The 18760-nt window shown below is 41.5% G+C and overlaps 2 protein-coding genes across 2 annotated transcripts; one reads left to right on the top strand and one right to left on the bottom strand.

Moving 5' to 3' along the window:
• Positions 1 to 988: 988 nt before the first annotated feature.
• myl9b (myosin, light chain 9b, regulatory) lies at positions 989 to 5740 on the top strand. Its single transcript, XM_054616131.1, has 4 exons — positions 989 to 1123; positions 3909 to 4112; positions 4793 to 4954; positions 5061 to 5740. The coding sequence occupies exons 2-4, from the start codon at positions 3929 to 3931 to the stop codon at positions 5234 to 5236; spliced, it is 522 nt and encodes a 173-aa protein (XP_054472106.1). The 5' UTR covers positions 989 to 1123; positions 3909 to 3928; the 3' UTR covers positions 5237 to 5740.
• A 908-nt stretch (positions 5741 to 6648) lies between these two features.
• Positions 6649 to 14036, bottom strand: LOC129105719 (mucin-5AC-like). The gene is made up of 3 exons (XM_054616890.1): positions 13783 to 14036; positions 11729 to 11970; positions 6649 to 10576 (listed from the first exon to the last, which is right to left on the bottom strand). Exons 1-3 carry the CDS (start codon positions 13799 to 13801, stop codon positions 9029 to 9031), a joined length of 1809 nt encoding a protein of 602 aa, XP_054472865.1. The 5' UTR covers positions 13802 to 14036; the 3' UTR covers positions 6649 to 9028.
• Positions 14037 to 18760: the final 4724 nt, after the last annotated feature.

The following is an 18760-nucleotide window of genomic DNA, read 5'->3' as shown; positions in this document are numbered from 1 at the left end:
AATTTAATTTCACTCCTCTAAATGTTTACTAAAATGTGGGTATGCTGCCTTGCTTAAACAAAATGGATGATCTTCTGTTTTAATGATAAAACAAATATTAAAATATTCTTAGAATGCACACTCAGTATAATGAGAGAGACATTAAATACTTTTGAGTCTATACAAGCATAGAACTATGTAGTAAATTGTAAATCAAAATGTCAATGCGCAGAAGGCTGGGCACTTTATCATTATCATCACAGCAACACTAAAAAGACTAAATGTTAATTTTACAAATAAATAAACACAACTTTTTGTGTGTTATACCTATAACATGGACAAAGAATAAAGAAGGGCTATGGGGTTGCAAAAAAACATATATATTATTTGCAATTAAAGTAAAAACCCAACCCAAAGCATACGTTATCTTGTGCACTATGCAGTGCCCAATTAAGGTGAAGAAGATGTTCCACATTCATTTATTCTATCAAGACAGTAGGTATCAATATCTTAACAAACAAAAAAAACACACCTTCAGCAGCTTTGTCAGATTAAACAGCTGCAGCAGTGCAAATCTTCTTACAGTGAATAATTGTCGGTGTGTATGTGTATTGTAGGTTTGTATGTTAACTCCATGACATCATTTAAGGTGTTCCCTTCACGTTCAGGCCCCAGTGATGGCCAAGCTGCCTATTTAAGGAGAGCCACAGCCCTACAACAGAAACACTGGCTTTCAAAACTGCTCTGCGTCTGCTCACAACTCTGTCCCACATGTTTCCACACTCCACCGTACAGCGCCTCCTCTAAATGTTTAGGCCCTTTTCTCTAAATAAGGCAGCCTTATCGTAGTTCCTGTCATTTCTGCCTTTTCCCCAAACATCCCGAGCAGCGTCTGTGGCAGTGGCATGCTGCAGCCTGTGCATTCTTTTGCCTTGTATGGAGAAACAGCCTGGCCTGAGATGTCTTTGTATGGGACAGGCCTTCCTCTCCATTGGCCGGGGCAGAAAGGGGAGGGACCCACCGGGAGACTGATTCTTTAAACAAACTTTCCAAGTGGACTGCCTGCTTCCCTTCGCACTGCTGTGTTGGACCCAGACAAAAGGAGTTTGAGGGACTTCCAGATATTTTTCTACCTGAAGCCAAGGTGAGAAAGAAAGCTGATTTTACCACTGGATGCATACAAAGTGTTAAAAAGATCATATTTGATGTGGGTTTTTTTTTTTTAGAAAGAACTGAATGTTTAAGAGCTCAGTGGTACAATGCTCAACTATCAGTGCTTAGAGTGAGGTAGAGGATAAAGTTACAGAGAGGTCCAGTGGATCTTTGATGAAGTTACCAGATAAGTTACAATGTTGCTGTTTCATCTGTTAATCAACATGAAGAGACACTTGTAAATACGATAAATACTTTATACGATAAAGACCTGCGTATATGTTTGGGTATGCAGTGTAAATGTACTGTATACATGAGAAATGTACTTCTATCTCATCACTACGGCACATTAGACAGAGGAATTTCTGAATGCAGGTGACCCATTTAGATCTCTCTCTCTCACACACACACACACACACACACATTCTTACACACACAGACATTCAGGCATCTGATGTTGTCTGTTCATAGGCGATGAGAGCTTAACTTCCACTTAACTCTCTGTTTGTTTTTGGAATTCCTGACCGTTGGCGTTTCAGTCTTCACTGGAGTAGTGGTGACCTGTGAGGCCTGGAGTTAGAGTGAAGGATGACAGCTTGACTGTTTGGTGATATCAAAGTGCGTGTGTGTGTGTGTGTGTGTGTGTGTGTTCTTGCTGGGTGAAGGGACAGAGAGGCTTTGTCGTCCCACTGGATGAAAGGGTTCTCAGAGGAGCTGTGGTGGACAGAGAACAAATACAATCGAGGCACGTCATCCAAATGCTGATGTCGCTGAAGTCCCAAAACTAGTTGTTCTCAGCCTCTTTATGAATCGTTGTTGATTCACTCTGCGTAGAATGCAGAATATTTCGGCTGTTGCTACGGCACCTGGACATCAGGTTGTGAAATAATCCCACGAGTCAAAGAATCTTTCCTATTGATTGCTTGAAACAGACAGTCAGCCTCTCCAGGAAACATAACCCTACTGTACTGTATCAGAGGAGCCAAACAGGACTGAGACTGTGGAATTCCTCTGTTCCCAGAAACCTTAAATTGGAGCTAGATGCCGTTTTTGTTTCCAGCTTCCTCTGCAACTGTTAGATGGAGAATGAAAGGGCTTTGGGCCAACAGCACACACCTTCCAGATTTCTCCTTTTTTTTTCTGGCACATGATGGGACACAAGCAGCCAAAGAGTAGTGAAATGAAAGGAGAGACTGATCCAACATGTGTCTGCAGTGTGAGACACGAAAGAGTGAAATAACAGCTGATAAAAACTGTGTGTGTGTGTGTGTGTGTTTGGTATTGAGAGCAAGTACGTGAATTTCCTTACTGTAACCTTAAATGCTGAGAACCTAAACACACAGATCCATTTTGGGATTTAATGCCTTTTATATAAATGCTACTGTGGCCAATCATCAAGATAATAGACACTGGACAGAACCGGCTGGTCTTACTTATTTGCATTTACAATTCACTTTATAATTCTGCCCTAGTGATACAGTAGCCTTCATTTGTATAGAGACCAACAGAGGAAGAAAGGTCTCTAGACTCAGAGAAAGATTTGAGATAAATTGATAGTCAAAGCAGCTCAACACTGCCTTTACTAACCTTTCGGAGTGCAATCATACCAGCAACAGGGACTGCATACAGGGAAAGACTATTCCAGCCCATTAAATACGATGACAGACAGTGTCCTTGGAGACAGAGATTTGTTGAATATAGGACAGGAAAGCGCTATTTATAAGTGTTGGCTTACACTGCTGTGTAGCCTTTAATATATTGTGCTATAAAATACATGGATGTCTAGGTGTATTTTTCTAAAAACAGAAATGTGTTCAAATTTTGGTAACCATAAGAATTATTTAGATTACGTCTGTTATCTGTCTTATCCTTAACAAAGCTTATGTTTATTTTAGGGATTTTCAGTTGCCCTTGTTTTGCCAACATTTGAGAGGAAGTGACTTGTCTGGACCTGATTAACACTTTGGGAATGCTATAGCTTTCCGGTGTTGGACTAAGCACAGCACATTTAAAGATGCATTTGAGACACAATTTCCCACTAAGGTCTTATATCACATACAACAAAATAGTATGTTCATACTTCTATCTGAAAAATGTAAGTTTGCTAAATGATGTAATATTAAAGACAAAAAAAAATCATTGCATTTGAGGAAAGGGTGTGCGATCTCACACTTCATATGAGTAAATTTTGTCATTGTGTGAGTTGGTATTCACCTCAGCCCTTCGCAGGGTATGATGTCATACCTCATATGCGACTAATCAGCCACGCTCACCTGCTCCCTCCCGCCTGTCCAGCCTGTCCGTCTGTCCTCTGTCTGCTATTTCCCACTGGGTACAACACAATCACAGGACACATACACACAACGCAGGACAAATCCTTGCAGACCTGAACATGATTGACAGGTCTAATTCTAGAAGGATCTGAAGTTAGCTGCAGCGTGCACAGTGGAGACATGTCATTTTCACACCCATCACTGTACCTGACATTTAGGCAGAGTGTGAATATCTCTCTAGAGGAAGCCAGAGAAAAAGATTCTCCTGCTTGGGGCGAACAGAAGAGAAAATATAGAAGAACACATGGATGCAGTGCTCAACCTTTTTAGATCTGTAAAATGCAAAATATGCATAAAATTCAACTCATCTTTTTTCAAATGGATGCTGAAATCAGTATTCATGTCAAGCTGTAGTAACAACCAGTACACGCAAGCCATGCTGTCGTTGATGGTGCAGCATTATTGCGATCTAATCCACGAGATATGCCTTTTGAATGTGCACAGGCCCAGACCCAACCGCCACCATGTCGAGCAAGCGTGCCAAGGGAAAGACCACCAAGAAGCGTCCTCAGAGGGCCACCTCCAACGTCTTCGCCATGTTCGACCAGTCTCAGATCCAGGAGTTCAAGGAGGCGTTCAACATGATCGACCAGAACAGAGACGGTTTCATCGACAAGGAGGATCTGCACGACATGCTGGCCTCTCTGGGTACACTGGCATCTTCTCACTACACTTTGCTTTTTTGATGGCTACAAGTGCAGGTTTCAAATCATAAATATCCAACTGCTTATAACAGGCCACTACAGCTATTTTAAATATGAAATTTAGTTTGCTTGTCATGAGGAGTAGCGCTCAACATGTGAACAGTAGTTTAGTACATTCTGTAACTCCGACATAGCTCGCTAAAGGCTGAGAAAAAAACTCAAATAATTTCAGTTTGGGCTTGGAAACTACACATTTATTCACTTCAGAAAGCCTTATATATATATAGTGAGGCGTTTGAAAGACGTGGGTAATTATTTGGTTTGTAACTAAAGATGCCATAGAGCTGCATTATGGGAAATTTATGGATCCAGCTAAAAGTCAGGATATCTTCACCTGTGCCTCTTACATTTTACCATTTTAATGTCTCTCCCAAGTTTTCCAACTTTGTGGAAATGCAAGGCTACACTGCTGGAGTTTGCCTTTAATTTTCCTTTTACATGTAGATGAGAAACATTTAAAAAAATGATTTGCCTCTGAAAGATTCCTTCAAAACTGCTAGATTGCAATTTTAATAAGTTCTTCACAACAAAATCCTGTACTATTGAACACTGTTTTTAGCAGCAGGCTTCTTCTAGAAGCCCCAAGATAAAGACCGCACATGTAACAGTGTTGTTCGTCCTCAGGTAAGAACCCCTCTGATGAATACCTCGAGGGGATGATGAGCGAAGCACCAGGGCCCATCAACTTCACCATGTTCCTCACCATGTTTGGAGAGAGGCTCAACGGGACGGACCCCGAAGACGTCATTCGCAACGCCTTCGCCTGCTTCGATGAAGAGGGATCTGGTGAGTCAGCAAAAAACACAACACTGTTACCACAGATCATGGCCCTTTTTTTTTTTTTTTTTTACTGTCAGTGTTTGGAGCTTAACGGGTCTTACCTGTGTCCAAGGTGTGATCCACGAGGACCATCTGAGGGAGCTGCTGACCACCATGGGCGATCGCTTCACAGACGAAGAGGTGGACGAGCTGTTCCGCGAGGCGCCCATTGACCAGAAGGGCAACTTCAACTACGCAGAGTTCACACGCATCCTCAAACACGGCGCCAAAGACAAGGATGACGAGTAGTGGGAGACACCGACTTCCTTTGGACCCCCGCACACATACAGCACCTCATATCAACGCTTAGCTCTTACCTTTGCGGACCTTGTAGGTTTTATGAAACTGAAAGACACATTATCAGTCTTTTTTTTTTAAAGTGCAGAAGTGGCCATTGTGTTGAAGTTATTTAGATGTACATGTTCATTAAAGGTATGAGCTTTGGATTAATCTCGGAACCACAGAAATATTTTGCTATATCAATGACCGTTACCATGAAGAGAGGTGTATTTGCATCTCATAGCTACAAGTCTCCTGCGTCTTCACAGACTGCTGGTTGGACGTTTGAGACGCATCAAATCGTGTGCGTGCGTGTGTGTGTGTGGACTGTAAGACTCAGTGCCACGAACACCAGCAATGTTTACCTCTAAACTGCCAATTAGCTACCACACCTGCACTAGCACTGCAACAAGCCTCGATATCTGTAATATTTGTATCCCTGCATTAGAAATGGATAAAAAGAAATCTGATCATTTGGAGTATGTTTATTAAAATTGACGAGTACTCCTGCTTGATTTAATGGCAATTGAAGCTTTTAGACTGTACTTGTTGAAGGATCAGGTAAGTTTGTGTTGTTGAAGGAATTCAGGCTTGAATTGTTGCTCAGGCAAATAAAGTTTATTCATGTTGTTGATCGCAAAAACAGTTAATATGTGTGTTTGTGGTGTTTTGTCACATGCTTTCATCATCATCAGTGCTTTCGGATGTTTTAGCGCTTTGTCCAACAAAGCAGTAAACTGTACTTTGCACTACCACCGGTTTCCCAAAAACTTTGTAGTTTGAGCCGATACATGACTATGAATGCACTTACTTGGAAACTTTATTTTAACTTTTATGTGTTAATGTAAATAAATGTTCACTTCTGCATTTAGAGATACACTAAAACCAATAATTTGCTTTATTGTGACTGTTAGGAGTGGTTTTAAAATTTGATTGTGGCTGAACCACCCAACAAATGTCATTAGATTCAAATTCAAATATTTGATCAATCCTGATAGGTGCACATAATTATGACATCACCTTTTTTCCTATTGATCCCTAGGGAAGAAATACAAAATAGAAATCTATATTAAGAAAAGAAAAAAATAAGGAAAATTGGTGTTAATATTTTGCACCATGGGCCTTTTCAACATTTTGACTTGTAAAAAGGAAACTTAACATTTAACAATTTTAAATGGTTACTAATCATATTTAAACCAAACTACTCCACTACCCAGGTGTCTCAGTCAGCAATGCCAGTGTGAGAAAGGGCCAACATGCACATAACCAGGACCCATCTGTGGAAAAAGGCTTTTGTAAGAAAGTAAGCAATATCATGATTAAATCAAAATAAACTAAAGCTTTAATAAGCAACAAAACACTGAAATAGCATTTATGAAAAACTGAACTTTTATTTCTTTGAAATGTTTATACAAAACACACATTTAAAGTTTAAGGCATATATTGCACAGACTATTGAGAAGTTTTTATATAAAAAAGGGACATTAGTCCCTCAGTTGTAGGTTTAAGGCACAGCAGCCAGTCTTACTGCCAACGGTCAGTCATGATTCACAACATGGACTTGGAAAAACATTTTGAATGCATTTGGCTGTAAAGAAAATACATAGTTCGAGATAAAGTCCATGCCAATACAAAAAGAAAAAAAAAAAGAAAAAAACATGACTGAAAATATTTACACGCATCATCACATTGTCTGATCGGAGTGGAGTGTCATTTTGAATCTAAAATCACATATAAACGTTGCTAAAAAAAACCAAAACCTGTCTGCACAATTTTAAGCCAGCCATTTCCAGTATATCTCAACTGATTAAGGTGTTGTCACAGTGGCATGATGTAGTATGAACAATAAAAATATTACTTTAATACTTAGTATTCTACATTTGACCCAAGCCTGACATGACCTGTGTAAATTGAGGTATAAATGCACATCAGTCTAGTGAGTACCTGTAACAACAAAAAAAACAACCCAAAAGTAAAACACTTCCATCAACATCCACAGAGCACCACTGGCAGTGAGGAGGGACATACAAAACAAAAGAGAAGTGGGAATAAGAGGAGAGTTGAGCATGAATGTTTTTTCTGATGATGATGGTGTCCGTACTCAGCAGTACTCTGACCTAACAACCTAACAATCCTTTTGTCTTCCCCAACTCCTTGCACAAGTAAAATGTAACCGTTTGAACACAGCACAGCTCAATGACACTGGGAAACATGACAGTATTGAAGATCTGATGCACAATCCTGCTTAAGTATTATTCACATAGGACCTTTTTCCACGTGATGCTACCGGTAATAAATGCCCAAAATATTGTGGTTTATGCTACGACAGTTTCATTGAAACTACAGCTCTGTGAAGGATTAGAAACTAACTTCTAAACACAGGTGGAAAGCACTGATGAGGAGAAACATACTTCTACATGCCATCTATTTCAGTAAATCTGCTACATTTGCTTTGCCAAGCCACTATGCGGATCAGTTCATCTTTCCACTTGTAAGACATTCAGGGTTGAAATACCTTAAACAAATCATAAGGCCTTAAATCGACTGGGAAATTTGGATAATTTATATTTTCCCCCCCAAACAAGAAGATCCAATATTTAAAGTGTTTTGCACCACAAAAGATAAAGGCGCCAAGTCTCACAGCCATAGAAACGTTTCAGTCCAGGAGCTTGATGTCATTAGATCACCAGGCGGCTCGCCTCTCCTCTGAAATTGATTTCTGTAACAGATTCCAATGTGACCCTCTCCCCTTCGTCCAGTATCTACAGCCCTCCTCCTCGACAACAATCCCTGAAAAAAATCATACACAACTGACCAAGGACGCAGAAAGTAACGGACAGAACCGCTTCACTTTCAGCAAAAACACGGCTCATATGTATACATTGGAAATGGCAAACAAAGGAACGTGCGGTGCTTGAGGGCATGTGTTGATAGGTTGAGATGACAACGAATCTCCTTAGCTATAAAAAGACAGAAGGGGGGGGTGATGGAGACAGACTCATCGGGGCGAGTCATTCAATAAGGCTCGATGCAGTACAATCGATTCACCTTCTGGTCATTTCCAAGGGGAAAAAAAAGGGGGGAAATGTAAAAGAGTAAGATAGAACACAAAATTCTTAAGAAAACCAGCAGAATTACTACAGAGGTCTAAGCTGTTGTTGCTGAGCGTGGTGGAGAAAAACTATTCATGCCCTCCTTTTTTATCCTGGAGGGGAATGGATGATAGGAAGCCTAGCCAATGATATCTATGTCTTTTGTACATTCAATAAAGTCCTGTACTGCTAATAAAGAGGCTAACTGCTGGTCCTGAAAATGACACCAATCGACATTTTGTACAATTAAGGGATATTTCAGCCTCATTTAGAAATTGTGGAAAGACAAATGGCATCAAAAAAACTGTACAATACAATTACTCTGCACTGAGGAATGTTCCTTTTTCGAGATATGACATCAAAAGTGTTCTTACCAGCAGGTGCCTCCGTCGAGAACGGCATATTTAAACGATAAAAAGTTGCTTGAAACAGCAAGTCTCTGTAACACCTCATGTCTGTTGCTTCACGTTGTCCCAGTTCATACATCTGATCTCAGTCCCTGTTTTCCGCAGGCACAGGCGTTAATGACAAAAGGGGCTTGTGATGAAGATACATTCTCCTATATACAGTGTTGTTGTCCAGCCAACAGGAATGTTTGGCTTCTCTCCTGCCAGATATATATATTTATAAAAAAAAGAAGAAAAAAAAAAAAGGTGCCAACTTCCGGCTCCTAGTTAACAGCTTCACTCACGGTGTGCAGGCTGTGCTGTGGGCCCCACACTGTGGTGATGGGGGTCTTTACCCCTTGAAGAGAACTGGGTTGCCTGGTATCAGCATGGACCATGCTCCAAACACTGGGCACCACAGCTGAATTCCTGCTACCGCTGCTGGTGGTGCTGGTGGTGGTGATGGAGGAGGAGGAAGCCAGGCCCAGAAGAGGTTTAATCGTTGGCGTGGAGGATATTTGGGCTGAAGCGGGCAGAGGAGATGGAGTTTGCGCGGGGGCAAACACTGGGTTCTGAACAGGGGCCGGAGACGACGGTGCGGTTGAAACAGAGGATGGACATGGAACACTGACTGGGATTATGGGGGACTTGTGGAATGGCAGGTAAAGTGGGAATCCTCTGGGGTCTGTGAAAGAGGTGATGGGTGGAGGCGTGGACGCTGGAATAAGCGCTACAGCGTGGGATGAAGCCTGGCTAGGAGCCGTGACAGAGGTGGGACTTGTGGCTGGGACAAGGACCGCTGATGGCAAAGAGATCTGCAGTGGAGCTGGAACTGAGCTGGAGGGTGGAGCAGATGATGAAGCTGGGGTGATGGCTGGAGCAGCAGCTGGTTTCTGAGAATTCTGCTGACCCAAAACTGAGGCAGACAACGGCACTACAGTAGGCAGATGGGCTGGGATGAGCTGAGGCTGGTTTGGGCTGGAGGCTCTGGCGGTTTCTTCGTCTAAGGGGCTCCAGATGACTTTATTCATCAGGAGAGGAGAAAGCCTCGGGGCTGATGCCAACACTGGGGATTGGACCGGTACAGAGGCAGCTAAAGACAGAGGCGCTGGATCCTTTACTGAAGTCACAGTCGACGCTGGAACAGCCATAGCCTTCTCCATCAGGCTCTGCACCCTGGAAGGATCCATGACTTGTTGGCTGTCCTCTGGAGGCGGTGTGGGCCCCATGTCACTGCTGTAAGCACTACACGTTGCCTCCACTAGTTCAGTCTTTTCCATCTCTGTAGGTCTGTTCTGGCTCTCCTGGAGCCTCTTCAGGTTCTCCTGCTCCGCTGCCCTCTGCAGAGCCGCATCCACCAGGAGCCTCAGGTCGCTAAAGTCCTGGGTGGGGAACAGCTCGGGAGGAGTCGGTGGAGGCGTGTTGAAGAGGCCGCTGTTGGGGCTAGCTGCCATCGCTGTGCTGGTTAGACAAAGCATACTAGCCCCCTGCTCCTCCGCTTCCCTCAGCAGACTTTGTGTGTCCAGCCTCATCAGCGCCTGGACCGACCCCTCCTTACCAGGGTAGCCTGCTCCTGTCAGAATAGCCGTCGCTGTGCTCCCGAGGAGACTGAGGTCCAGTGTCGGTGCGGAGCGGATGACGGAGGGCCGTTGTTGAGACGAGCCGGTGGAAGAGCTGCTTTCTGGAGAGCTGGCTCCGCCTCCGTTAGTTGAGTGGCCTTCGCTTTTACCGCCGACCTTGCGGGAGATGGTGAACTTTGTGGGATCTTTGCCGTCCTTGCGAAGCAGGTCGGGGAGGAGGCGGCGACGTGCGTTGATGAACCAGTTACATATCTGGGAAAAGAGGAGGAAATTCTAGAATAAACACAAGTGATACTGGCTACTTGCATGGAGGTTTTACTTAAATAAATAAAAAAGTATTTTCAGTCAGAAATATGTACTTTTACATTTTTCTTTTGAGGGCCTGCATTGATATTACTGCAACATTTCTGATGATTAAATGTTTTACTCAACACCTTCAGACACTCAATAAGACAGATCCATAACTCAACCACTGCCTCCCATACAAGATCTAAAAATAATCTGAGGCCTGTGATTTTAATAACCACCTACCCTTTTTTTCTTTTTCTTCATCTACATCTGTACTTGAGGCCTAAATTACCCCCTCTAGTGGTACAACCTCCCACACAAGGGAGAAAGAGAGGGAGACAGACAGAGATGAGAGCCCTCAGACAGCTGGCAATAATGAAGGTCTGAGCTCAAATATGCTGAGCCACAGAGAAGCCAGCCAGAGGCATTCCAGTGAACTGACTACATAACAAGAAACTCTGCTGCTGCCTCGTGGCTGATCTTAAATGCCTTCCTTAATGCCGCCTGTCTGTTGGTGCATGCCTGTGAGTGTTGAGAGGGAAAGAGGAAATGTCTACTGATGCAATGAAGTGAAAAGGGGAGGCTGGGAAAATCTCATTCTCAGCAGCAGTGTGGAAATAACATCTGATTGTTTTTTCTTTTGCTTTCACTTGTTCACTGTGTTGGTTGAAAAGCTGGTGACAAGCTTTAATTTTAAATAAATAATAATAAATAAATTAGGAAAAAAAGGTACAATTTTGTAACAAAGAAACAAAAGAGTGAGAAGCATGTAAACGGTTTTATAACTATAGTTATGGGCCATTTCTTGTGTGCAGAACCAAACTGTTTGATTTACCACCCGCTTATGTGCTTCACAAATAAAAGTAGTAAGAAATAAAAAAAAAAAAAAAATCAGACTTCATTCAATTTACAGCCCTGCTTCTGTTGCAAATGTACAAGTGAATATAAACAATGCATTAACATTTAGTGGAACCTGTTGTACTTCAGAGGTAAAAAAAATAAATGATTACAAGAATGCAGAAACAGTGTAAACCACAAGTGTCATTTCCTCTGTCAAGTGCCGAGGGCTTCTGGAAAAGCAACACTAAACAAATGAAATAGAAGTCTGCTCCTCACCTGCAGCACAGAGAGGTTGGTCTGGCCCGACAGACTGAGTTTCTCCTGCTCTGACGGGTAAGCGTTGAAGCGGTGCTCGTACAGCCAGCACCGGAGAATCTGCACCGCCTCCTTAGGCAGGTTGCCGCGGCGACGGCGTTTCCCAAAGAGCCCCCTTCCTGACAGGTCGAGCGGGGAGCCGTCGTCGCTGTCCGACACAGCCGAGGAGTTCTCCTGCTCCGGGCGATGCTCCTCTTCCAGAGCTGAGGAAAAGGAGGCGAGACGTCAGTGTCATTCATTGAGCCAACCTGTTCACATGAAACCTGCTAGGCCTTTTGTATAAAGAGCAAGTCCTCAGTGCTGCTTATCATGTGTCCTTATTTTGCTAAATAAGGTGTGAGATGACTGTAAATTAACCTGTGAGAGGGGTTTGAAAACTCCAAGAAGTGTTTTTCACTGATTTGGCACTAAGCAGTGAACAAGTGTACAAAGCTAAAACCAATTTTACCCAATTTAAAGTGAGGTTCTTGGTCTGAACAAATTCTAACAATGGCTCTGAGGTTTGAACTTTGTTGTGGGATTTCTGTCAGTCTATGGTTGGCCACTGGAGAGAATCTCCCCTCAAAATGGAGTAAGCCTGATCCCAGGGGTGGGCCACAAAATGCAGTGAATGTCTTTCTCTGGGGCTGGGTGAAACCTGACCCCCGGGGCAGCGGCTGTCTTCACAAAGAAGATTGTGTGCATATCAACATCACAGTAGCCAGTGGCCCAGGAACCTATTGACCATGCAAAGGAGGCCGTTTTCACCTCATGCCACTTTGGCTCAAGACTGCTGCAGCAGTTGACAAATCTTTTGAATTCTTCATTCCTCCACAATGAGGGTCCTAATACCAAGTTAGAAAAAGTGGGGGTTTAAATAAAAGAAAAACATGCAAATGCAGTGGATTTTTTTACCCAATTTCTGTGAACGAGCAGCTAAAATGAATGTGTTGTGGCTGTTGATTTAAATGTTTTAGTGGAACTGGTGATTTATGTAGTGATCATTTGGGATGTTCCAATAAATGATTCTTTGCTAAATAACATGTGCTGAAACATTTGTTTGTCAAGTGTCTTCTCTGATATAATGCAACCATGAAACCTGGATCATTGCACTAAATTGTGATTTTTGCATACATTTGTCAAGAATATTGATGTCAGTCATAGCGTCCAATATTTTTGTTCAAACTCAGTAATGAATGGAATACATTTTAAATAATTTTAGAGTCCAATTAAGTCTAATTTGTTTTTAAAAAAGGGTAATAAAAGCCTGTAGTCTGTAAAGCCAGTCTCCCATTCATTAGCCACATCCATGCTTGACAGACAACCTACTTCTAATAACAAAGTTACATTCCCTCAACTCCACTAAACCATTACAGAGACATTTAAAGATGAATCATATTTATACTCATTCAATGTGAGACTCAGTTAATAAAACAAACAGAGTTCAGACTGACGTTAGGTTAGAGTTAGAGTTAGTTACATTGTGTCACATCAGCAACAAGCCCAGACTGACCAACTTTTAATGTTTACCACATTCAAAGTTGATACTATGCTTATTGGGTGGTGATATAATGGAGTATATTCGTTAGAAAACCGACTTCCAGAGAGCTAAAGGGTGAGCAGCCTTCACAACACACGGACCAGAGGGTTTGTGTGACCGTTAGTCTCCAAACACCAACTTTTGGAGAACAGCTCGCTTTGTCTCCGCGATATACGGTTAAACACACACAACCTCCTGAATAAAGCTTCATTTTACATGGAAATAAAACACAGACAAACGGAGCTAGTTCGGTAAACGAGCCATCTGGAGCGCACAAAGGAGGCAGGAAAAGAAAGCACAGCCTCCCGCATGTCACGCCGCCAGATGGACACCATGCCTGCTGCCTCCAGAGATAACTAGCTGGATAGCCTCGAACACACGCTGCATTCACAGGCGACAAAAACACACAACACAACATCCACGGCGGGCATCCCGGGACATAAAGGTGTGTGTCGGGGTTAAAACACACTAAAACCACGATGTTTGCGTTGCTCACCTCGTTTGAATGCTTTCATTCTTTGTTGATGGTTGGAAACACGCAGCTGTCCCAAGTTGCTCGCTGTACAAAGCGAGGTTTTGACACAACGGCACTTTTCTCCCGAAGCTGGAGGTGTTGCGCTTCTTTCTTTTTCCCTTCTCCGCCGACTTAAACGCCTCGTTTTTGGGGTTCCGAGTCCGTTTCCATCCTTCGCTTTCTGCCAAGACAAATGTTTTCTGTTTTGCGTCGCTTGTTCCCTTTTTTTTTTTTTTTTTTTTTTTTTCTTTTTTTTTACCTGCAAGCAAGCAGCGCCAGCTTTTTACCAATCTTGACAGTCGCAGCTTGAAATGATCCCGCCTCTTCAACAGCTGTCAGCCAATCACAGCGCTCCGTTGTGCCTTCTGGGTTTGACGTTAGCCAATCACAGCGCTCCCTGCCAGACAGCAGCCCCTCTCTGTGTAATTGTGACTGACGGGAGAGAAGCATTTCATTCAAAGTACACCGCAGTCATTGAAACTATGTTACTTTCTCGACGCTGATGATATCCTAGGTTATATCCACGCAAGCCTGTGTATTAACAGAGCCGTGGGGATCGTTTTGTTACCATTTTGGCCTGTTTCTTTCCCGGGAGACGGATACCGTGCTTTACGTAACGTTGAGCAAAATGTTCTGGTTACATAAATCAGAAACGTCGAAAGCGTCGAGCGAGGACCGCACATAACACTATTAATGAGTTATTTGGACTCATGTCAGATTTAATAGTTAGACATCAGTTTTAATGTTGGGTTGAGTCTAATATGTATTGGCAGGCTTTGATTCCTCAGACCAAAGGAGCAGGAGGGAGCTCAGATTTTTAAAATTGATGATACAAAACTGCAATCTACCTGTTGTTGTGTTTTCAAATATACATTACATTACATTACAGTCATTTAGCAGACGCTTTTATCCAAAGCGACTTACAGGAAGTGTATTCAACATAGGTATTCAAGAGAACTACTAGTCACCAGAAGTCATCAGTGCATCTCCTTTCTTAAACAAGCATCTTAAAGCATAAACCAGAGCAAAAGTATAGTGCAGAGGCAGATTACTACGAAAACAATAATTGCAACAGACTAATCCGAATATAGTAAGTGCTACAAACTACTACGAATAGGATAAGTGCAGTAAACAAATACAAATTCAATAAGTGCAGCGAACTGATACGAATACAGTAAGTGCAGCAACTAATACGAGTGCAATAAGTGCTACGAGGATATACCTTCTGTTACTGCTTCTGCTCTGAGGCTGGAAAGAGTAGGGCAAAGCCAAACAAATCAAATCATATAGAGACAGATTTAAAGCTAGAATTGAAAACAATAACAAACCATATAGAGTACTGCATCTCACATAGTCAGAACAAAGATGACAGCCACAAAATGCATCTTGTTGGTAAAAGTTGACAAACAGCTTCATAACAGTAAGAACATGGAAACTACGATGAACTTTTTGAGAAAGTATTGTGTGCATTTTATTGAATGTTACGTCTCTCCATTATACATTTGAACAACCTTGAAATAGTATAAATAGATCTACAGCATTGTAAAAGATGACAATTTTTCAGTCTGGTCTATTTACAGAAGACAACTTTAAGAAGCACAGGGGGAGAAATGCAAGATTATTAGTTTCATTTTAATATCAAAGAACCCTTTTACTCAGTATTGCACATATACTTTAAATTTTTACCAGAGTATAGTGACAAGAATCTAGGTAAATCTCATTTTATAAACAAGACACCTTCTCACTCAGAACTTTGTCTCAAACAATACAACCTTTTTATACTAAAACCCCACAAACCCTTACATACAGCCTTAAGAGTATAATATTGAACAAATCCTATTCTTGAAAATATGTGCTTGCTTCATAAAATATATGTTCTAGTCTTTTTACGGACGCTTTTTGCTATTTCATCTCTTGTGGTATGAGCTCTGCCCCTCACCCCGTTCCAAGTTTTATGCCACGCTCAGAGGAACAAAGCACAGATGCTAATGAGCTTGTTTTTTGCAAGCAGGCCTTTGGACTACTGTATGGGAGCGGATTCACTGTTGGTATCCCAGTTGAGGTAGACTCTCACTGGGATTAAACTGTCTCTCTTCTCTTGTAGCCTGTACTGATAAAACTATTTTCTTAGTCCTGGAATGCAGAAACAAAACAATGTCAAAGGGTAGCTAAACTTTATATAAGGTGTGATGTCAGACCCATTTTTAGAGGGAAAAAAAAGTCTAAAATTAAAAGTACATTGGTATCACAGAAGATATGGTACAATTGTTCTGCTTGCATTGATGAAAGAAAACAACTTCACTATTGTGGTTGAAGTAGTGCAGCTGAATAGAACACTGAAAATCCAGTTGACAGCAAATGATAGCATGGCAGTTTTGACTCTGAAAGACCAAATCTATCAAACCAAAATAGGGGATCGTTGCCACCCTCAAATACAGCAGCAAACCCCCCCACAACGCAGCCGTTTGGATCATGGATAACCCTGTCCAGGAAATAGACCTAGGTGTGTCCCAGTGATATCTGTGTGTATTGGAGGGAAGGCTTGTTTGAATGCATGAGCTCTCTTTTCTCTCTGTAAGTATGTCACTGACGTCTCTAGGCTTTTTATACATTCAAAAAAAGCATTGCTTTTCAGTTTGTGATGGTTAGATCGTGGAACAATATTTTCTCCGTTCCAACCCCTCCTTCCCTCAGCGTACTTGAAATGCCTCATTGTGTTTGATCTGTCAGGCAGACTACGATGTTGTGTGAGGAAGGGTGACAGTCAGCAGGGTTTGGGCCCGAAAATGTGTCAGATGGGAATAAAAACAAATGATATGTTACGAAACGGTTTTAAATGTTAAAAATATTCTGTCAGTGGCTTCATATGAGAAAGAGATATTAAGTTAGTTGTTGCAATATATTGCCTTCAAGCTATGTTATGGAAGCATTATTATTCTTAAGACTGAATATTCAACGCCCATGACATTAAGATCCTTAAAATGTGTCAATCTTTTTTCTTTTACTTGTTGATAACTGTGAAATAACAGTACTGAAACCGCAGCTTGTTTCAGAAAAACAACTAGTCAGACACACAACTTTTTTTCCTGGCAGTCACAAATCAAATCAAGCCATCGACTGAGTTCAAGTCAAACAAAAGGCCTTCAGGTGCTAACGATGCCATCCACTGAAATAGATGGGGGGAGGGTGGCGGGGGGAGCATTGACAGCAACCAGGGAACAGACTATTGACACCCCTGAGCCATTTTCCTTGCTGGGAGTCATCCCCAGCCGGCAAACACAACAGCCAAACAAAGGCCTGCCATCAAGAGAAAGCACTTGCCAAGATAGAGAGATACCAGTGGTTATCTGGCTTTTCCCAATTCAGAGCCTTTTTTGCATTTTTGGGTCACAGTAGGTGTGGAAGAGGCATTGCAGCAGCCAAATCAGTGACATTGTAATAGTTTAACATAAATAATTAGGAAGGGGAAGTTATGTTTGCTTAGCATTTGGAAGAAAACCAAATGTGAGTGGAAGACAGAAAACAAACAACTGTGGTGGATGCTAGGCCGGTCAGGGTTGACTTTATGGTTGGATGTGTACTTCTTAGTGAAATCCAGAAGTTTGATTATGTGACTGACAAATAAACCAAGAGGCCTCTTTGTTTTGGGAACTGGCTTCTGTAAATATGTGTAATGCACACAATGTGTCCCCTTCAAGCAGAACAGTGCGGGGCTGAATACCTACTTATAATGTGAATGCCTTTGCATTGTATGCATACAGTACAGTATACTACAACGTTCTATATATTTGATCAAAAATTAACCACTGTTGCCCTCTAGAGGTCAGAAAAGAGACATTTCAAGATGTGTGTTTTTACGTCTGAGAAATGAAGGCATCCTGCTGCTGAGCAATAACTCAGCCGTTGTGATGGGAATTTCTAGTTGAGCTTATGGGGATGTGCATATCTAATGTTAATACTCAAATAAATGCAATGCTGTGGCTACACTCCGCTCTATTTCCACAGTAAGAGCTCTTACTGTTGAGCTCCCTGCTGCTGACATTTAAATACGTCAGATGAATTTGAACTGGTGAATTCATCTTTGGCTTGTGCAGTCTTCTTTTAAAAAAATGAAAATAATAAATGATGAAAACACAAGACTAATGTATGTAATGTTTTAATTCAATATTTGTTTCTTTGAATGAAAAAGTGCGGGTACTTTGGATGATGTTCAATGTGCGGAAACAATAAGTAACAAATAACTAAAAGGTTGAATTTGTTGAGTGATGGGATGCAAAATAAATCAAATGCTTTTGGAATCATAGTATAAAAATAACAGCAACGACCCATGTCCTATTATTTGTCCCCAAAAACAATAACACATTATCCTGCATAATCAGCCTGCTGAATTATTTCAATAAAAGCTCTAAATTCATTTGAGATTGTTTGCGTTGAATGCTAAGTGAGGTTAATAAAAGCACTTAAAGAAGCATTAAACAAACAGATGGAACAAAAATCTGAATGGAATATTCCTGAATCTGCAGTAACATCACTAACATGAAAAAAAGTAAATGGGACAGAGAGAAAAATAAAAAGGGGTGAACACGTTTTCCCTCCAAAGAAAATCAATTTCAATAATATTGTGGCCACGGACATTCTGACTGAAATAGAGATCCTCATGCTCGCTCATCATTAATATCGGGATGTGCCTTCATTAAAAAACATTAAAAAACTAAACTTTACAGATTCTCACCAGTGTTTAAAATCTTTGACACAAGAACATTTTGACGGAAACACACAAGAGTTATTGGTTAGGAACTATATAAATACCCCTTCAAATCTGACAGTCCAATTTCATCATACCAAAAATATTTATAATATGCAGATCTAAATGGATTTATACAAAACAAAGGATGAGTAAAGTAAACAAATAAATACAAGGAAGACATACATAGGTGTGAGTTTGTCAAGTGTGCGAGAG

This window comes from Anoplopoma fimbria, chromosome 17, assembly GCF_027596085.1.
Source record: "Anoplopoma fimbria isolate UVic2021 breed Golden Eagle Sablefish chromosome 17, Afim_UVic_2022, whole genome shotgun sequence".
Taxonomy (NCBI): Eukaryota; Metazoa; Chordata; class Actinopteri; order Perciformes; family Anoplopomatidae; genus Anoplopoma; species Anoplopoma fimbria.
This window is presented reverse-complemented; position numbering and strand designations above follow the sequence as displayed.